At 42.2% G+C, this 22407-nt stretch overlaps 1 protein-coding gene across 1 annotated transcript; it reads right to left on the reverse strand.

Moving 5' to 3' along the window:
- Positions 1 to 2675: 2675 nt before the first annotated feature.
- LOC149281582 (caskin-2-like) lies at positions 2676 to 19373 on the reverse strand. Its single transcript, XM_089499151.1, has 20 exons — positions 19280 to 19373; positions 11044 to 11095; positions 10557 to 10654; positions 10295 to 10440; positions 9645 to 9740; positions 8376 to 8506; positions 8173 to 8281; positions 7896 to 8004; positions 7696 to 7790; positions 7424 to 7541; positions 7168 to 7296; positions 6238 to 6347; positions 6082 to 6130; positions 5923 to 5996; positions 5651 to 5761; positions 5463 to 5564; positions 5146 to 5284; positions 3386 to 4873; positions 2955 to 3198; positions 2676 to 2769 (listed from the first exon to the last, which is right to left on the reverse strand). Exons 1-20 carry the CDS (start codon positions 19371 to 19373, stop codon positions 2676 to 2678), a joined length of 3588 nt encoding a protein of 1195 aa, XP_089355277.1.
- Between the last annotated feature and the right edge of the window lie 3034 nt (positions 19374 to 22407).

The raw sequence follows: 22407 nt of genomic DNA on the forward strand, positions 1-22407 counted from the left end.
TTTAATTGTCTAATCATTATGAGATCCTTAATAGGTGTTTTAATTGTGAAATCATAATGCTATTATTCTATTTTCGAAATTATATCATAAAAATGTTTTTGATTGTGACGTCATAATATTTTAATTGTCTTACCGTTATGAGATCCAAAAGAGGTGTTTTGCTTGTGACGTCATAATGCTATAATTTTCTTATCGTTATGACATCATGAAAGGGTGTTTTAAATATGACATCATAATGCTTTAATTGTCTTGAAATTATGGCATCAGAAAGGGCTCTTATGAGATCCTAACGAGGTGTTTTGATTGTGACATCATAATGCTATGATTTTGCTCTTATTGATATGATATCATAAATACATTTTTGATTGTGACGTCATAATGTTTTAATTGTCTAATCATTATGAGATCCTTAATAGGTGTTTTAATTGTGAAATCATAATGCTATTATTCTATTTTCGATATGATATAAAAGGGTTTTTGATTGTGACATCTTAATGTTTTAAATGTCTTATCGGTATGAGATGCTAAAGAGGTGTTTTGCTTGTGACTTCATAATGCTATAATTTTCTTATCGTTATGACATCATGAAAGGGTGTTTTGAATATGACATCATAATGCTTTAATTTAAATCATGGAAGCTATATTAAAGTCGTAGCGTACAAATACCCAGTGTTAAAAAACAAACAAACATGCAGTCCCGGGCAGGCAGCGGGGTTAGGATACAGATCCCCCGCAGCGGTGCAGGGGACCTGCATCCTACTCTCTGATACGCTGAGACAGCCTCCCCTGCCAGCACTTTCCACAGGGGGGTGCCGGCACGGGAGGTTGTCTAAGCGCATCGTGCGGACGGTCACCGGCTGCGGAGGTTGTTTACCCGCATCGCCGCAGCCGGTGACCGTCCGCACGATGCATTTTACCTCTGCCCCCAAGACTTACCAGAGCAGACTCCCGGGTGTCTTGCGGGGCCGGCGGGGGACATCTACGCAATACGTGTATACAACTTTGTATACAAGTTGTATACGCGTATTGCGTAGATGTCCCCCGCCGGCCCCGCAAGACACCCGGGAGTCTGCTCTGGTAAGTCGGGGGGTGGGGGCAGAGTGGCAGAATATCTCGGGGGGGGGAGGACAGTGGCAGCATATCTCAGGGGGGAGGAGGAGGACAGTGGCAGCATATCTCGGGGGGGGCAGTGGCAGCATATCTCGGGGGGGGGAGACAGAGTGGCAGCATGTTTTTCTGGTGCTTTTTCTTTAAAAAAAGCACCAAACTTTTAGGGGGCGGCCTATATACGGGGGCGGCCTATATCCGAGCCAATACGGTATATCCGACTCTATAAACTATTTGATTCACCGTGATCCGTAAAATCTGTATAAGCATACTAAAGTGCATAATCTTTAATAGGTAAAGGTCTCGACCGAATTGTTCCAAAATACTCTCTGGGAAAAATCCATATATATCTAATATTCTTGTCACGGAGAACTTTTAAATCTTGTTGAAAGGATCGTCTCCAGCTCCTCGTTAGGAGAGAGAGGTCTGCGTAGATTTGGATTTCTGCAAATTTTGGGTCGTTTGAGGTTTTATTCCTTCTAGATCTTAATATATTCTCTTGCCAATGGAAGAAAGAAAAGCAATAACATCTCTAGGAATGTTCTCAGCTAGCTCTTTGGGTTTCGTCAGACGATGGCATCTATCAATTATATTGACTGGTGGGGTGTCTTCTATGTGCATGTCTTGTATTAAATCTAGTAAGAATGTCTTAAGTTTATCGTTAGAGTAAGTCTCTGGAATATTTCTAAAACATAAATTAGATCTGCGTGAACGGTCCTCAAGATCAGATAGTTTGATTTGTAAGGCTTGATATTTATTTTCTACATTTCCACTAGTCTCCACAATGATTTTCTGCTGTTTCTCCAGTGAGTCATATTTAGTTTCTATCTTTAAGGCTGACATTGCTATCTTGACAGAAAAAGTCATAATTTCCTTAGAGCTGTTAGAAATCTCTTTCCATTAAGTCGTCCAAGGCATTTTTAATATATCTTTCGTAATTAATGTATTGTCAGGTCTTATCTTCCATAGAGGACATTGACACAGCCTGTGATGCCGGTTTGCTAATGTTCCCGAAATGTTGCTTAAAAGATATATGCTGTAGAATGTTAAAATGAAATGAATTTGACTATCCTGAATCAAGGTGAAACCAAGGAATGATTAAGGTTTTTTACAGGTTGAACAATGGGCAGATTAGAGAGGCCAAATGGTTCTTGCCTGTCGTCAAACTTTGTTTCTACATCACACATTGTTTAGCACATAATAGACAGAATGCAGTTCAAGGTTAGTAAATATATATATATTTATAGAAATGTATACATATATTTATAAAAGTTACTTTAAAATAGACTTTTCTGTGAAACAGAACAAAACAAATCAAACATTTACAATTTCATTGTGATTGGTAGTACATAAAATACACATACTGTTTTAACCTGGGGAAATGCACTATACAAAAAATACAAGCAAATGAGCAACACCTGTAAGTTCATCTTAGTTATGCAGTTTTTTTTTCTTTCAGTAGAATCCAATTGAAAAGGCACTGTTTCACTGCATTCTTTTTTTTTTATCCAAAACCCAAGATGCACCACATTGTCTACATTTAGTTTTTACGGTAAATTCCAAAAACTTCAATCCAGCATGGCATCCAGCTGCTCAGCCAAATTATCAAACATCGTGCTGATATCATCAAGGATGTCCTTGGTTAGTGGTATTGACTCAGCACTGGGGAAAAAACACATCACAAACAAATCGCACTTGCTTAATTGTATGACATATTGCTGTATCAATTCCAATATATTTTCTGGTTTTGCCCCACTTGAGATTCCCAGCCCACAAGCAGCATTCCCATCCCCCGCCAGCAAACACTAACTACTACTAATGCCTTTTCCTTTTATGTCTCAATTTACCTGTTAGTTTCTTTTGTGGTCCCTTGCGCTTCCACTGTCTGTTGTGAAGAGCTATTGCATCCCAGTTCTGAGATTACCATGTTCTGTGGACGTACACTGTCCCGTTCACTACAGTGAGACCCAGCCTCGTTTCCCCATATTATTGAGTCTACAGGACGAGCTGAGCTACTTACTCCCCATGATGGCTTCTGCAAAACTAATTGGGGCCCAGAAATCACTAAATGAGATTGAGAGACTTGAAACCCTAAATGATAAAGAAAAAAATATAAAACAATGTATGGTTATATTACAAATACAGAATTATATTCTTATGTATAATTTATGTGTGTTAGTATTTATGTATTAAATATTAATCCAGTATGATGTAATAATCTACTTGAATAGCCAATGTAACTGTGTGTGTATGTATGTATATATATATGTATGTATACCTGTGCCAGCATTGGCAACTCTTGGAATCTCCTCCATTCCTTCGTTCCTCCCTAGGCTGCAGAGGTTCTTCTCTATCTCCGCAATTTTGGTCACTAGAATTTCCTGTGCTGGGGATCCTTTAGGTAAGGGGGAAGGATTTTTCCAATTACTCTGTATTTCCTGATTCTCTTCACCAAAACAAGCAACCTCTTTCTCTTTCACCTTTGGCCTCCGTTTTACTGTGTCTGACTCTGTAAGCTGAAAATCAGGCTGCATACTAAGTTTAGAGCCGAGCACTTCTGCTGAAGGCTTGGTCTCTATGTTTGGTTTAGATACAGTCAGTGGCTTGGGTGCTATGGGTGGCGGAACGTTCAGCTCTGAAACAACCTGGACATCCCTGTTTGTCAGTTGCTCTGTTCTGGTCACTGGGCTGATACTTGACTCCAATGTGACATCTTGTTCAGTTTTAGTCCCTGGTGGTTTGGGTCTCTGTTTAATGGTGAGATTGCCTTCTTCTGCAAATGGGAGACTTTCACTTGAACTGTGTTGTGATGATATTGGTTCTTCTTTCTTCCCTTCTTCCTCCCCCTCCCTCTTTACCATCTGTGGTACTGTCAGCCTTCCTCCAAGCCCTGCTGCAGACTCACTCACTGTCCTCCTTCGTCCCCCAGAGACTTCTTTTTCATCTGTTTGAGGATTTTCACAAGGTCGGAATTCTGACACACCACCTAATTCTTCTAGTCGTGCTGCTATGCTTCTAACTGAGCAGTTTGCCCCAGAGACTGTTGTTTCCACACTAGACATAGAGCTAAGTCTCTTGGGGGGTGGTGGAGGAGGCCCCTTCCTGCGTGCCCGGACAGCAAATGACTGGCTACGCTGTACTTTCTTCTCTGGCTGGCCATTAGTCAAAGTACTTCGCCCAGGACGTCTGGTAAGTGTGGCATATGATCCCAGTGATCCAGATCCCGATACAACCTTTTTTTCCTCCTCCTCCTCCGGCTCACCATCTGACAGTGCATATCGGCAGACACTGAGTGAACGTTTTTTTAGGCTAGGTTTGGGAGGTGGTATGGGTGGCTCTGGTCGAGTTTGGCACCCATTAGGCATCCACTGTGGTTGCTCTGTTCCCTCAGGAAGGTTCCTTTCTGGTAAGGTTGAGTTTGTTTCTTGGGTGTTGGTGGCCAACAATGGACGGGAAGAGGCAGATTCCTGTGAGTGGCCGGAGCCCTGTGAACGAGAGCTAATACTCTCCTGGCTATAAGAGCGTCTTCCTGCACAGAAACCATCAGGACCTCGTGTGAGCGCACTCTGCAGTTCATGGCTGATTTCCAACCCCTGAAATGTCCTCAGCTTAAGGGTAACGGGTGGTTCCCCATTTTCTGCAGATTCCTGAACTGTAACTTGGTCCTTGGAACCTACAATTCTGCGTCTTAGAGTTCCTCCGACAGGATGTCCGCGCTTAAGGTCCAGCAGGCGTTTTACACCAAGCAGTAACTTCTTCTGGTGCCCTGAGATGAAAAAGTTAAGAGTTAAACGTGACAACACAAAAAAACCAACCCACATAGCACAGTTTGTTTTTATTTAATGCCAGAGCATCCTTTGCCCTTTTATTCTTCATTTCCCAAATTCCTACTGATCCAAAAAAATTGTGACACTTTCTCGAACAAAACAGATCGAATTTGTGTTCTTAAAGTGAAAGGAATCTTAAAATAAGCATCAATTATACTCAAAATGTAAATCTCAATGGACTATGCACCCCTCCCCGAAGGGACAGACTTACCTAGCCTGTGGATACCGATTTCCTGTAGTCCCTCCCAAGTTAGCTCCATCACGGTGCTCAGGGTTTCGTAGCCATTGTCTGACAGCTGTTTATGGTACTCCGGCAGACCTAGCAAAGACAACCACTCCCAGAGGTCCGCCTGCATGTGCGAAAAATCAAGAAACAATGATGAGGAGAGTTAAACAAAACAGAGGTGGGGTCTAGGTTTTAAAGGACATTTCATCAGCCCCTGTGCAAGAAAATTTGAGAAAAGTTTGAGTCAAAATGTAGCAGTTGGCTCATGTCAAGGGTGTTCAAATAGTGGGCGGAATGATTACCGGAGTATGGAGTGGAAGGCCATCCTCAACACTCAGCTTGCCAATCTCTGTGGAAATCTTCTTGCGGTGCCCCGGCTTTGTCACCCCAATTGCTGTTAAGTCCTATCACAGAAGTAGAGATAGCGTAAGCCATCTGCGCCAATGAAACAATACAACGTAAGAGTTAGGATTTTGGGGAATGATCTCACCTCTGGTGTCATGCGACTGATTGTTGGAAGGTCGTAGCCTGCAGCCAGAAAGTTCCCCACATACATTTCTAACTGGAAGCCCCGCAGCCAGCAATAAATAAGTTCTGCATCCTAAAATAGAGAAACACTGAGCAATAACAAAATGTAGTGCAAAATATATCGACTGATTTGGTGTATTTAATGACTAAGAGGCTGAAAGAATCAAATGAGTGAAGTAGGGGCAGTTTATCCTGAAGGGCTACTCTTTTAATTCACGTAAAATGTGTATATACCTTCCCATGCAGATAGATTTCTGGGTCTTTCTCCACTGCATAACCAGGATTCAGCAGGTGGCCACATACAGAGCCTGAAAAATGGAAAAGTTGTTGCATAAAAGTTAAATGAGACATAAGGAAAGAAATGTTACAATATCAATAAAGGCTGTTTCTTACTTGGAAATGTTCTTGAATTGTGCAGATCATTCAAACCAAGGCGTGGAGCCTGCAGAAGGTAAGCAGGTTTTCATGAAAATACAAAAACAAGTTCCCTTCGTAGAATTTCTACCCTTTCAAAGAACATTAATACCACAACTGTTGGTATGCTCATACCTTAGAATTCTCTATGAGGATGGCAGTTCCAACTCCATTTCCCTCGCAACTCTGGCCACTTCCGGCGCTGCGCACACTGCCATCGCTCCCTACGCTGTGACGGTCACCAGCTGAAGAGAAAAGAAACGCGTTACCTTTAATGCTCATAATCACCTACAGCCACAAAGTCAAACAATGTACAATGCACCATGTGCAATGTAATCCATACGATAGCTGCATGGCTCCTTTGGATTTCCAAGCAGCCAATCAGTGGCAAGAATCATCAAACCACAGAGGAGGAGGGCAGCTGCAGCAGGGCTGCAGTTTCTACCTCAGATAAGTAAATGTTAGTCTTTTAATATGGATTTTCCTTTAGTGGGTGTGTCAGGGACAGTGAACTATCCATTCAGCAAATATTTTGCTTGGTGGTTAACAATGATTAAATGAAATGACAAATAATAAAATGTACCACTACAGGTAGTTATAAAGTTCAATTGTTTTTACACAATCTTACACAATAGCACCACTTCTCAGGTTCTCCGGGTTAAGACATGTTACGTGACATGAATGAGTTTGATTAGTCAATAGTCTGGCTGCCCGTAGGTGATGGAGTTCTTTTTCTGAGAGGCCCAAGTAAAGTGCATTACATGTAATCTAGATGAGAGGACGCGAATGCATGGATTAATGTTGGCATATCATCCAGTGGAAGTAGTGTTTCTCCAATGAAAGAATGCAGATTTTATTAATAAATCAGCACTCCCTTAGAGCCTCCAGGTTCCAGACCAGTTGGGTAATCATGAGATATTCAGCATATCATTTCATAATTAGACATGTAATTTTACCTAAACATTCCTGGAACTTTGGCTACAAAACTGTATAGGTAAAGTGTATTTTCTACACAAACCAGACTTCATTTTCCGTAATGACGACTGTCTCCTAATTTCCTCTCACCTCCAGTGTTCTCAGTGCAGATCCCCAACTGTATCCCAGTTACTGGATTGAGCTGATTAGCCAACAAATGCACAGGTTTTGCCAGTCTCTGATGGGAAGGTATTACAACGTTACGGGAAAGAGTGGAGCCTAAAAGTCGGAGATAACAAAAGAAGATTTAAGGCCAATGGCAAAGAGAAAATTGGAGACTATAAAATTTAGAAGCCAATAGCTAGCACACGTCCTCAACTGTCAAAACTGTTTGTGGACCACTTACCCAGCCGCTTGCTAATGACCTCCACAATTGATGGAGAAAAGAAGCCTATTCGATCAGTTCCTTTTTGGGCATCATGAATATGACCCTTCCAACGACCATCAGGATGTTGCTCCAAGACCTGTGAAAAAGAGGACATCAGGGCAGATGATGAGAAATGAAAAAATACACTACATAGCTGTAGAGGGAAAGCTCTTTTATTCGTTTAAACAGCTTTACAAATACAAAGAAGGTAAGAGACCAAAATATCTATTTAAAAAAACCAAAACATTCACCGTTATCACATCCCCAGCTCGAATATTTAGGGCAGTTGGATCATGAGAATTCCAGAAATCCTTCAAGGCTCGAACTTTCAGAATTCCAGAAGCCTCTGTAATGGAATACATAGCATGAAGTAACCTCATGGACCCCTCCAACCTTCAGTGTACTGCCGATAAGTACCACTATACCATGGGGGGGGCTACTGTATAAATACCTCTTAGCAGCTGTTTGATGTCCGTGCTGCCATGTGTAGTTGTAAACTGGTTGACAATATCCAAAGCTGTTTGATTGTATGTGTTCCGAATGTTCACATCAATTCCATTCTGTAAGTGGATATCAGGAATAAATCATATACAATCTCTTTCATTCAATAAGCAACTACCCTAATTAAAAAAAAAAGACTCAACAACATTTAATTAAATTATAATGGATGCTTATTTGCTATATCTCATTTAAACACGCTCACACTTTGTCTATACAACTCCCCTTACCTCTATCAGCAGTTTTACCACCTCAGTTTTGCCACAGAGTGATGCCTCATGAAGAGCTGTACCCATTTTGGTCACTTGGTTAATCTCAATACCAGATTTTAGGAGTAGCCTGTGAAAGGATAGTCAGAGGATAGTCAATAAGATGGGCTCTAGCTCTTCGTGTCTGATAATGTTCAGAATCCAACTGCCATAGTGCAACATACCTGATAACTTCTCTGTGGCCATTTTTTGCTGCCAAATGCAGAGGTGTAGTGAAATTAGGGTCTGTGGGGTCTTTCGAAATCCCCTCCAAGAGGGAAACACACAGGTGGCTATTTAACAACAATTGCACCACCTGAGGAAACAGAATGACAACAATTGTGAGCAAAAGAAAACAAAAGTCAATTAGGGTGAATTGCAAATGTAGAACAGATAGAAAATGCCAATGATGAATGCATATAAAGCATGATTAAAAGTAATAATCCACAAACCTAATTTATACAAAAAATGATTAGGATATTTTTTGATTATTTTTGTGATTCTAAAGTGGTTCTGTGTAGACCCTTTGCTTTACTCACAAATAATTTTAAATGTGCTTTTCCACCTACTTAGTTACATTTAAAACGTTCACAATGCAGAACCGATAAAAAACAATTCTGAGAATTATAAATGTCTGAACCATTCTTAGAAAGAATTCATTTTGACTCAATTTAGAATTTTTCGTGGAAACATAAACTGCAGCCAACGTGAGCACTTTTGGATGAATGCATACAAAAGTACTCACAGAGGGTTAGAGTTAATGACACTTTAATATGCATTCTTCTATAGCAGGGGTGCCAGGGACATTAGGCTTTCCCTTTAAGCAAAAAAAAAAAAAAAAAAAAAAAGATAATAGAGAGCTCAGTTAATGTTGTCCAGCTTTAAAGCTATATTGCATTTTGGGGACCCATTATATGGGAAGTGTGTGCATTCACGAACCACCTTTTTTCTTTAATGGACCAGCTACTGCAGGAGGTAAGCAATACTCCTAAACATTCAATAAGTGAAGAAAACCAATAAAAAGTATATTCCCTACTACAATAGCACCAATTTTTACTGACTAGCAACTATGACGTGCAACCCAGCAGTATGTGGGATGTGCAAACTAAAAGTAGGGAATTTGACTCAGTACCAGATCCTTTTCTTTAAGTATATGCATCCTACATAATGCATTACAGATTACATACTGAGAGTAATACTTTTATATGTTGTGGTGAGCAACACACAAAATGCATTTAATGGATGCATCAACCCTATTTACAACCAAACTACGAAAACAAATATAAGACAGGTATTCGGAGGCACTGAACTGGATGGAAGAACTGGAAATTGTGTAAGAAAGTGACAGAAGCGGGAGCTTCATGAAATAAACACTAGTGCCACATTGGAAATACTCAAAGAGGAAGGCGAGCTTGTGGGAAGAGAGGAATCTGAGCCCCAATCCCATCGTGCACCTTCACTCTGCCAAATTCACAGGCCAAATCCAGAGGGGTTTTCCTGGCTTTGTTGACATGACAGGGATTCGACTGGTGCTGCAGGAGCATCTCACACTAGGAAGAGAAAGCATTAGAAATAATAATAATTATAATATTAAAAAAAGGGCTACATGATCAATGTGCTTATAAACACAGCAACCTATTGAAGAGAGAACAAAGTATACAGATGCATGAAATAGCTAAAAGACACCGTTGAGAAGAACAGTATATGAATATGCATAGAGGCAACCATACATGCAGTAGATATTTATAAGTAGGTTTTAGGGTTCCTGGGGGAGATCCGCCAAAGTAGCATTGTCTGATAGTTGTACCATTTTGTAATCTTTTTTTCTTATCAATAAGTCATATTATAAAGTCAAGGAGGATATAAAGGGAAAAAAATAAGTCTTTCATGTTTTTTTATCCAAATCCTCATTATAATGCATGCTAATGAAGAAAGGCTCACATCAAGGCAGCTATAATACAGTTTTACAACTTGTGTGCATATCCATGTTTTCTAATGAAGATGTTTCAAACTCAGCCTTGAGGGACACAAACCAGAATTCTGTATACACTTGCACAACAGATTTAATTTGTTTCTATGACTTTATACCCCGGTTGACACCTACCACCTCATAGTGCCCATACTGTGCAGCCAGATGTAAGGGGATCTGCCCATCTTGGGACGCAGTATTGACACTGGCAGAAGCACGAAGCAGGAGGAGAACAGGCTCCGGACGTCCTTGCCAAGCCGCATAATGAAGTGGCCGCATACCTGCGCAGCACAGAGAATAACTATTACTGATCCCATAGATTATGTACATTTACTTTATTTATTTATTTTACACTTTAACCATGCTTGCTACAATCTAGATCACGGAAAATACTCACCATTGCCGTCTTTAATGTCTACGGCTGCCTGTGTATCAAGCAGCATGAGGAGGAGCTCAGAGTTGCCGCTAAGTGCAGCGTGATGCAGTGCTGAAAACCTGTAGGATTAACAGTCATTTAATAATGTTAGGATATATGGCAAATATTTATAGACTGTATGTATCTGTCCGGGATTGAGGTTTAAAGCCATTAAACATTTCCCACATGCACATATGTTTGCCCTCAAGGGGCTTTAATTATTTACATATGAATTAACATTAGAAGGGTGCTCCTTTGATCTTTATAGCTATCAGAAAGCGGATGTCCAACTAAAAGTCCACCTGACCTAAAAATTTTTCATAGGCTCTCAAAATTGTACAGACAAATACATAGGTTCTGGGCTATTATCATATAGTGGTTCAGTCCAACTGCACAGTGTATATTCTAAAACCACACAGCAACAAGAAGAAACACACCACGTCATAGGAGTTGGATTAAATAAACTCACCCATCCGCATCCTGATAATTTATATTTAACCTCTTTGTAGATCCAAGCAGCTCTGCATAGAAAGAAAAGGTTATTAAGATTATCAATAGCAACAACAATACATAGCACACGTGTTCTTTGTATGAATTGCCATGTTATGTATGCCAAGCATCTTGGAATTAATCCTTCAGACCCTGGAAACAGGAAAACTTACTGGATCCGAATACTGCACAGAACAGAATCTGTCCCATGTAACACAATTACACGTGCTATTTCGCTGTAAAACATTTAAATCCCTTATAAACACTCTGTCCAGAAATACTGATACACCCCCTCCCATACCATCATCCTAATATCGCTCTGCTGGTCATTTAATTTTGGATGCTCTTCTGCCTACTGGGTGCTTCTCTGCATACTTCAAGTCTCTTTCACTTCCCACATACATTGCTGACATTTCATTCATACACGCAGACATCAAAATGTGTACAAAGGCATCTCAAAGGCAGGATGGGTTATACTGCTCACTGCTGAAATTAGTATGGATGGAATAGACGCCAGTTTGTGTGTGTGTTCTCAGATGAATAGAATAGGGTAAGCGGACACAAACATCCCTCTGACAGCAGAAGAATCTTCATCGATGCCTTGTATTATAATTATTGTTCCTCTTCTTTTCATATTTTCACTTGTTAGGTGATCGCTTTGACCTGTGGACCATATATCTTAGGTCCATTCTGCATGGCCCAACATGTTTTCCCCATACCAACACTAGTCAAGAAGACACCACGGGATAATAAATAGTGACAATCATAATGCATCACACATACCACCCACGTGTTTCACATTCCCAGGCATAGTTTTTTGTAAAAAAAAAATCAGCTTTACGCTATTCTCTAATATGTCTGTGCAGGACGACTCACAAATTCCAGCTCCTAGATATAACTATGAGGCCAACACCAACGTGGTATGCTTCTCCTGCAGCAAAGGCTGAGCTGGCCATGAATAATGCATAGGTTTTCACTCATTCAACTATACATCGTACCGCCGTCCTTAAGGGATGCTTTATGGGAAACGCGGTTGCATGGCGACGTCTTGGGGAGAGGAGACTAATGACCAGAAAGACCTGTTTGCAGCGCTGATAGGACTGCATGGCAATTCTTTTGTGAGGACCACTCTATTATTTTTGTTATTAGCCCTATATGGGCACTGTCTTTGTTTTTTTTTGTTTTTACTAATTATTAAATCATTTTTAAACAGAGAGACCCCCAGCTCTGCCTACATTTACTTTCTACTTACAAGTACCAAGCGGACACCTGTTTCCTGTGAGGATCATCCAGAAGCCCCACCAGGAGAACGAAGTTCTGACTTTGCCTTGAGGACACCCTTGATGAGCCTGCTATTTCTTTACACAGAGTGAGTCTCTCATATCTTTTGGCAGTCTCTCTCATTGCATTTGCATATACTACACTATATGGACTGTTCTGTTGTTGTTTGTCTCTGAGGTTTTAGGTGCAAATTGAGGGGGGATTGTTTTTCTTTTTCCCCCTTTTTGGGTTTATGCGCGCAATCACTTTTGTGTATTTGGTTAATTGCTAACAATTGTGGAGATGTGCGTTTTTTGTGATTATTAGCTGCACGTCTCTCTATCACATCACTTCACTTATTTGTTCATTGGCCCTGAATAATGCATAGGTTTTCACTCATTTAACACATCATGATGCCGTCCTTACTGGAAAGGATCGCTGGAGCAGGCAGTTTGTAATACATAATGATATCGCTATCAGGGGGTGGTGGTGGCAGCTATACTGACTACTGTAGGGTTTTAAACACAATGCCAACAGGTGTTATTGTACAGTACAGTCAATGATATCGGGATGGTCACATGCTGTCTAACACCGTTCTAGTTTCTTTACTTTAACGTCTTCGAGCCATGAATTCCAGACTACACAGTCTATTTTTCTTTTACCTAGGACTGTTTGCTGTGGCTATCGCTGGCCTTGGGTCATGGACGCTGCAAGTTACAAGTGGTTGTCTATGTGCCACAAGCCATGCCAGCAGTTCACGTGATCCCAGAATACTTCACTGAAATATGAATTATGAGGTGCTCTTCAAAGAGCCGGCAAATGCTGAGATGGAAAGATATTTTCAGCCAACACCCATGCAGTCATCACAAAGGTATAAAACGGAGGGGTGTACAACATCCCCACTTACTGACCTCGGCATGCATTCTGCAGGGCTCAGCGAGCATAATTCATGGTAAAAGATTATTCAGTCTGCAAACTCCTGGTTTACTGAATGAACCTCTATGTGTAACAATAGGGCAAATCCATTGCATTGTGGGGTTACATTAGGAATTGAGTGGTACAATATGAAATCCTCAAATTCTCTTTTAATCTATCTTGCAGATTTGGAACCATGATATGTACGTGCGTGTGAGTGTGTGAGATGTCTAGTATAAACCTATTGATTCCTTCTGTGTTCTAGTTCCTACTGCATCGGCACTCGGTTTGTATTTGCGTTCCTGGCCAATACAACCATTTCCACAAATGATTGTTTATTTGCTGACCACTACTACATTATGTACTCTATTTCAAGCCTCTCCTGCCTGCCTCAGACCCAGAACTTTTCAGGACCCCGGACAATAAGAGGCAAGTAGATTGTCACTTTAAAGACGAATAAAGGAAGGTCACACTGCTTTCCTTTCCAGTACCGAGAGTGGATTCAGCCAGGGCCGGCCCAAGGCAAAATGCCGCCTGGGGCGAATTTTAAAATGCCGCCCCCCCCTTATCTACCCTTCCTCTCCCTCCGTCCCTGCCGCCCCCCCCCTTATCTACCCTTCCTCTCCCTCCGTCCCTGCCGCCCCCCCCCCTTCTTGTACTTACCTTTCAGCAGTCCTGCGGCGAGTCTCCCTGTTCGGTCTGGGTGCCGGCTTGTAATGCTGAGCGCCGGAAATCTTCCGGCACTCAGCATTACAAGCCAGCACCGAGACCGAACAGGGAGACTCGCCGCAGAGGAGAGAGCGAGGGGCGCCGAGCGGGTACTGACAGCGGCGCCCCTTTCTCTCTCTTTCGCTTTTAAAAAAAAAAAGGGCTTGGGGCGGCGAAGTGCCGCCCCTTCAAGAGTGCCGCCTGGAGCGGTTGCCCCACTCGGCTCCATTGTCGGGCCGGCCCTGGATTCAGCAGATGTAGCGACACTACAGAAGACCCTCAGCAGTGAAGATATCGCCCTCCAGGTCCTACCTCGCAGTTCTTTGACCACCTTTCTGCCTGGCTCCCTTTCTTCCTCTCTCCTCATATCCCCTGTCTTATTCTGGGTGACTTTAACATTCCTTTAGATATATCAAACAACTCTGCTAGCTCCATACTCCTCTCCCTGACATCCTCCTCTGGTCTCTCTCAATGGACTAATTCCCCTACGCACACCGAGGGACACTCACTTGATCTGGTTTTCTCCAGATCATGCTCCCTTTCAGACTTCTCCATCTACCCGTTCCCTCTGTCTGACCACCACCTTCTATCCTTTTCTCCAGTGCTAACCCCGAACAAGACATACTTACAGCGCTCACCTCATACTTGTAGGCCATTACCAGACAATACCATTACCCAACTGTCAGCCTCACTTGAACCTCTCTTACCTTCCATGTTAACCCTTTCCTGCCCAGACACAGCAGCCTCTTTTTATAACAACACACTTGCTTCATCCCTGGACACCATAGCTCCAATTACTACAAGTTACCCCCGACAATTTAAACGCCAACCATGGCATACCAAAACCACACGGTTTTTTCAGAAGTGCTGCCGCACGGCTGAGCGTTACTTCAGAAAATCCAAATCCAGCGAAGACTTTAATCACTATAAATTCATGCTCCACACCTACAACTCTGCCCTCTCTCTCACCAAACAGCTCTACTTCTCCACTCTCATATCCTCTCTTTCTTCCAACCCACGACGCCTTTTTTTCTACTTTCAACTCCCTTCTCTGTCCCTCCACACCCACACCACAAACCTCTCTCACTGCCCAAGATCTTGCTACCCACTTCAAAGAGAAGATAGAGACTATTAGAAAAGACCTCTCTTCCTTACAACTCCCTCCTACACCACTCAACACCACTCTCTCCACTCCTACTATACTAACTGCCTTTTCCCCTACAACCGAAGAAGAGATAGCCACTCTTCTTTCTTCCTCTCACCCAACAACCTGTCCCCTCGACCCCATCCCTTCACACCTCACAAAGTCTCTATATCCATCCCTTGGTCCCTCACTTACCCACCTATTTAATCTTTCTCTATAATCTGGAACTGTACCATCTGCCTTCAAGCATGCGCTAATCACACCAATTCTAAAGAATCCTTCCTCAGATCCCGTCTGTTTGACTAACTACCGCCCTATCTCTCTGCTTCCTTTTACCTCTAAGCTGCTTGAACGGATTGTGTACAATCGCCTCATTAACTTCATCTCCTCTAATTTCCTCCTTGACCCTCTACAGTCTGGTTTCCAACCCCTTCACTCTACTGAAACAGCTCTAACAAAAGTCTCCATTGACTTGCTCTCTGCCAAAGCAAAAGGTCACTACTCTATTCTAATTCTACTGGATCTCTCTGCTGCTTTCGATACTGTTGATCACCACCTTCTTCTAGACTCACTTGCTTCTATAGGCATTCGAGATACAGCTCTCTCCTGGATCTCCTCATATCTGTCTAACCGTTCCTTCTCTGTCAACTTCTCTGGCAAGACATCATCACCCCTTCCACTTTCGGTTGGTGTCCACCAAGGTTCAGTCCTTGGCCCTCTGCTGTTCTCTCTTTATACTTCCTCTCTTGGCAAACTAATCAACTCATTTGGCCTTCAGTATCACCTATAGGCGGATGATACCCAAATCTACCTGTCTTCTCCTGATCTCTCTCCATCTCTCCTGTCCCGTATTACCAATTGCTTGTCTGCTATTTCTTCATGGATGTCACAACACTACCTGAAACTTAATCTTTCTAAAACTGAACTCATTATCTTCCCTCCCTCCATCTCCACTCCACTACCTGAATTCTCTATCACCATTAACAACACGACTATCTCTCCTACTAACCAGGCCCGATGCCTTGGGGTCATCCTTGACTCAAACCTCTCCTTCATCCCTCACATTCAGTCCCTCGCCAGATCCTGCCGCTTGCACCTAAAAAACATCTCTCGTATCCGCCCATTCCTCACCCAAGAATCCACAAAAACCCTGGTTCATTCCCTTATCATTTCCCGTCTTGACTACTGCAACACTCTTCTGGTTGGCACTCCGCTGTCTCGACTCTCTCCTCTACAGTCTATCCTAAATGCCGCTGCTAGGCTCATCTTCCTTGCACGTCGCTCCTCTTCTGCTTCCCCCTCTGTGAAACCCTCCACTGGCTCCCAATTACCTTTAGAATTAAATTTAAGATCCTGGTACTGACATATAAGGCCATCCATAATACTGCTCCTCCGTACATTTCTGACCTCATTAGCAAATACTCTCCTACTCGATCCCTACGTTCCTCCCATGGGCTAAGGCTCTCCTCCTCACTCATCACCTCTTCCTTTTCCCGTCTACAAGATTTCACTCGAGCTGCCCCATATCTCTGGAATCTGCTCCCAAGGAACCTTCAGCATTCTCCCTCCCTCCCAACTTTCAAGAAACATCTAAAAACCCACTTCTTCAGAGAAGCATACCATCTTAGCTGCTAGAACTTCCTTGTCATCGATACAACCACCACAATACCTCTCACCCTTTCTCTATGCCTTATGTGTGTCACCCCATTTCCCTCTAGATTGTAAGCTTGTGAGCAGGGCTCTCTCCACCAAATGTATCCGTTTGTCTTAGTCTGTCAATTCTTGTCTTGTCATATCCCTTGAATTTATGTATTGTATTAAGCGCTGCGTAAACTGTTGGCGCTATATAAATAAAGGATAATAATAATAATAAAAAAGATGGATCACCGCTATCAGGAAAATGTTTTAGTATTGCTCCTTCACTGGCAACAACAAGGACTTCTATTCTGGAGACGTAAAACATAAGTATGATTCACAACACGTTTTGCATGTGTACAATAGCTTCTATGCACAAAGTTGTGGCTTTAACACATCTGCCACTCTGCCCCCCAGATATGCCACCCTCCCCAGACTTACCAATGCACCCCCAGACTCCCTGCTGACTAACTGCATGATAGATACCAAAAATGGTAAAATACGTATATTCCTGTTTATTAGCTAAAATACTGTTATACCATTCCACTAATGTATATTGTTTCTTTAAAAATAACTTTTTCTTTAAAATAGCACCAAACTTTTAGGGTGCGGCCTATATTCGAGCCAATACGGTGTGTGTGTATATATTATATATATACATATACATATACACACCCACATACTGTGCAAGGCTCTATAACGCTATCTCAGTTTGCAATTTGGAGAGAAGTATGAAAGTTGCATCACTACTGAGGCCCCTTCTACCCGTCCTGAGCGTAGCAGGAATATCCCGCACGTAGAGCTGGAAATTCACAGTCAATATGGACCTGGATAGTTGATGAATACTACGTCTGATTTAATAACTGCAAGAAGCTTGTGTCAAAGGGGGCCCCTGCACCATTATTGAGGGTTTTTATAATTTTATGTCAGGCAGGGAGAAAGTAAGAGCAGTGAAAGTGAGTATTGGGAAGCTCGTTCAGACAGGCAGGAACGACGAGGAACCAGTTCCTGCACATTCCATTGCATGTAAAGTCCTGCAGAATCAAGAGGACAAGGGTGAGCGAAGAGTTGGATTTAACAGTAAACGAAACCCACTTTGGTGTAAATCTCTTAAAAACGAACAGCGACAAGAAAGCATGAGTTAAGCTGAAGATAAAGTAGGCTCACCAATGACAGAAATTACTAGGGGTGGGTGAGCCTGGCCACTGTCCACGGTGCAGCAGACAACCGCTACAAGAGACTGGAACATACTTTGAAGTAAACAGGGATGTTCAGAAATCATGTCCATGTTGTTTGCTTTTTCTCAGGTGTTGCTGGCTAGTGAATCTGGCTGAGGATTATGGGAGTTGGCACTTAATGTGAGTTGGGTTCTCTTGTACAATGCAAGTTATGATGCAAAATGGGATCACACATGGAGCTCTTAATATATGAAGAAAGTAGCACTTTCTGTCCAGAGGAAACTCACACAGGAAAAAAAACTTTGTTCCAGAGTCTGAGTTTCTGCCAAAGTTTATGTCACGAGCGTGATGACATATACATCCTGCGAACGTTTGTGACATCACAATACACAACATTGAGAACACAATGACATATGTGATGCTAAATATATGCACTCTGTCAGTGATGAGAAGCCAAGAAACACATATATATATATAGTAGCGCTCATAAAAAAAAATTCTTAAAGATTTCAAATTGAATACAAATCTGCCTTAATTCTCATGTATTTGCTTGTTCTACACCTTAAGAATTGCTGTTTGCCTCTATATTATTCAAACAAACATCACTGTATAGCATGGCCCTCGTTGGAATGCCTTTTCTTTCAGCTATGTACATATTAGTTGGATAAAATCAGTACAAATACCAGGAACAAAATAAAAGAAGAACGACAGAAGGGGAAACCGTAAAACTCATCACAACAGGAACTTTGTGCTATTGGATACTGTTTATATCACGCAGTTCCAGGTAGATATTTAACTATTAACCTAGTAACAAACCACCAGATGCAGAGCAAGTGACGCCGTGTACGTGCGAGTTACAGTGTCCACAACGCTTAGTGACCACATTGGCCTTTCTACATATTAAAAGTCTAGGGCATCATACTATCTCAACACACGGAATTTATGCCTTTAACCCATCATTATGCTGACGCTTTGAAATAAGAAATATGCATTGTATTCTTCCATGTGCATAGACCAAGTAAATAGATACCCTTACAAGGGCACTGAACAAGCCAAAGAAAATCACTGTGCGCAATCGAGATTCATTCTGAAAGTCATATAAAGCATATTAACAGCAGGCACTATAAGGCTAAACATTTTCTCAATGTATTTTGAAAGCCTATTGCCTATGCTTTGTCTTATGTCTTTATTTTCACACACACCTTCTTATAGTAAGGCTCATACACACTCCATTTTATACTGTATCTCAATTCCTTATACTGATATGTATTTTTTATTATTTTCAGGCTACCTTCCCCGTGTTCACTTATACGATTCAATTCCAATTCATGAACTTAATTCCCCGCTCACTCCCGCAATACCCAAAGAGAACTTACTGTTTTTGGAAGCTCGGACCTTGGCAAGCAGTTTCTGTACAGTTACAACATCCCCGCTCTTAACAGCTTGAATCAGTTCATTCTCTCGACCCATCGCCACTCTATGGCGTCATCTCAATAGTTTACGGCCAAAAATATACCCTTACGTTCCTTCAAATTATATCCACAGAGTACATTTGCTAATTTGACTCCCAGCAACAACTTTCTGGAAAATGAATCATTTCCAGTACACACTCCAAACGTATATCCACTAGAGGTATCCTGTTCGGTATTAAATCCAGTGCAATAGCCTTCAGATGTATAGCAGAGATTTGAAAAAAATGAAAGGGAGTATCAGCACTGTCAACACAGAATTGTAAACACTTTCAGATCTGCGGTCAAAATAAAAGGGCCCATACGTCATCAAAAGCAGAGGACCATGTGCCATGTCTTCCCAAAATGACAGGGTGCAATGATCTGGCACGACGCTCCATGACAAAGTCTACTCATGAAAGAGCTTCCTTGTATTCCTTTGCTTATCTTGAGTTCAGTGTTTTTCTGGTGCTTCCTTCTAAGGTCCCACGAGGTAACGAAGAGGCTTCTATTTTAGCGGACTACTAATTTTCTCTCTGTTCTCAATCATTGAAAGCCCCTTCTTGTCTTCATATCTGCCAATAAAGAAAAAAAAACATGTAGGTGTTACAGCTCCATGCAAATGTTACGGTAAATAAGGCATTCTTAAACCCCCTGGAGTCTTTGGGGGGCACATGACATTTATACCTTGCCTTACCCCCACATCTTATAGGCGAAGAGGTATGAATACTCCAGCATTGACATCCACCTTTGAAGTGCAGAAAAGTAAAGAGAAAATAACACGCCTGCATACAACCTTTCATTAGCGGCATTAGGGGGTTTTTGAGGGAAGAATGGGAATGTAACCACGACTATTTTCTAGCACCTGGAGCTACTGTCAATTGTGACACGGCAAGAAAGGGGTTAACGCCGTCACCACAGGCTTCTATTTCCTGAACCCTCTCAAGAGTCCAGGACCCATTCATAAATCCAGGGGCAGGAAGCTAAAAGCCCCCCACCCTCCATGTCTCCCCACTGACTGGTTCTGAAAGGCAGGAAGCAGCCCTGATATGCTGGCTGTTCAAACATAAAACCAACAATGAGTTTCAAGCCTGTGTGGAAGTCAAAGGCTAACGAGCCAACAAGGCCTTGGGATGTTCAAATGAATGACGTTTAGACGCATTCATAGCCAAACCTCAAAGAAAGCGGATTTGTTTTATGTGCGCCTCTGTCGCTGGGCCTGCCACGGTCTATTTACAATGAGGTTAATGTATACCTGGCTAAACATGAACAACTAGGCAACAGGGAAAAAGATAGATAAATAGAAGTGTGAGCGCATGAATGAATATTTAAAGATATTCTTTATTAACATTGTCCAATCTATGCGTAATACATCTATGGAAATGTATACGTAATCATAACGCTGAGATATTTTATAAAGAACAGAAAAAAATATATAAGTGGCAGAATAAATCATAAAAATTAAAAACTGACAACATGAAGAGAAGAAAAACATTCTGAAGGACTAGGATGGGCACCAGCTGATAAGCAATGGGGAAAGTGGGGGAAGACAACCCCCTCATAGTCACTGAAAGTCCCCTTGCCTGGGGCAGCGAAAATCAGCTTGTGACAAATTCCACTGAATTATCTTCTAACGGGAAGAATGCTTCGGTAGCTGTCACGCAGAGTGGGAGCCCTGTCACTACTGAGCCACGCGTGGAGAAGACACTGCTAACGCGGCAGCTGGTGCGGGCAGGCAGGCAGGCTGGCTCCGGCTTCCACATACTGGAGCTGTCAGCATGTGGAGAAAACTAAACTTATGGGGTTTCTGAAAGGTGTTAAAAATACGTTGTTTTAGTCGTTTTTATGTTTTTTTATTTTTTTCGTGTGGAAGGTTTTTGTTTAGTCTACACCTGAACAAGGCAGGTGGCAAGCGGACCATTAAGGCAAACATGCTAATGTCATGTGTGCTCCACCTGCTTTATGGCAAGTAATGCCAGCCAGCAGCCGTGTATAGGGTAATAATATCATACACCTTATAACACACCAACAGCTATTTAACCCGGGGGGGGGGGGTCCAGACTCTAAGGCAATACACCTCTATACATCCTATAAAGAATGCACATAATAGACGCCCGTACATACCTAGCAGACTCTAATAAACTCTCTCATAAACTCGCTCTCTGAGTGGGCAGTGCCTTCCAATAACCCAAAACAGCGCCCTCCCGACGTCTCTTCTCCTTCTCCCCTCCACCTCCTTTGATCTCCCAGAAATCTCAAACTCCAGAAATGTTGCAAAAGAAGCAATAAGTTACGGCGGGAGGGCGGCGGAGACTTACCTGTAACCCCCGCGGGCACCGGGGAACCTTTGCCTCCAATCCTGCCGTAGTTTTTCCCAAGTTTTGGAACGAGTCAAGGTGCCAGCTTTCCTCTTTCCCCGCAGGAAATCCCTCCCTTTCCTTGTCCCTGCTCGCCTCCCTTCCTCCAGTCCCCGCCCCTCCCTCTCCTGATCCTCATGGAAGAAGAGAGGCCTGTCCTGGCGGCAGTCCAGCCTTGTGTCGGGGAGACTGCTGCTCACCCTCCCTGGGCGTCTCTGTCAGGGGAAGCACGGGCTGAAAGTTCTCTTCATTCTGCAAAACACCTCACAATGTTTGAAACAGCCATCAGTTACCATGAGTTACCACAGGAGCACAGGCTGTGTTCTGGGAAAATCATATATATATATATATATATATATATATATATATATATATATATATATATATCATCAATGGATAATGCAAATGTAAAGTAAAAATACATAACTAAACACCGTCCTTTAATGCAATTACTTGGTGTTTCTGACACAGTATGATATAACCAACGATTATTCCACTTACCCCACTGCACAGAACACAAGTAACATCTTTGATATATGACCATATACTGGGAATTGATTAAATAATTTCTATATTCTATAATGCCCCCATTTCCAAAAGCACCACCTGCCCCAAAGCTCCGTCCACTATGCCCAACCCACATATAAAATAATAGTTCATAAGGTTGAAAAAAGACCAAAGTCCATCAAGTCCATATAT

Source organism: Sceloporus occidentalis, unplaced genomic scaffold, assembly GCF_023333645.1.
Source record: "Sceloporus occidentalis isolate IW3139 unplaced genomic scaffold, rSceOcc1.0.p SCAF_130, whole genome shotgun sequence".
Lineage (NCBI taxonomy): Eukaryota > Metazoa > Chordata > Lepidosauria > Squamata > Phrynosomatidae > Sceloporus > Sceloporus occidentalis.

What these genes read in the sequence shown, in the direction of transcription:
- LOC149281582 (XM_089499151.1), bottom strand. Translation starts at nt 19,373, where the DNA reads ATGGGTCGAGAGAATGAACTGATTCAAGCTGTTAAGAGCGGGGATGTT. An exon ending in GAGCTGGGGATGTGATAACG is followed by an intron (nt 7,542 to 7,695) that starts GTGAATGTTTTG and finishes TCTTTTTCACAG; the next exon opens with GTCTTGGAGCAACATCCTGA. An exon ending in AGTTGCCAATGCTGGCACAG is followed by an intron (nt 3,199 to 3,385) that starts GTATACATACAT and finishes TTTATCATTTAG; the next exon opens with GGTTTCAAGTCTCTCAATCT.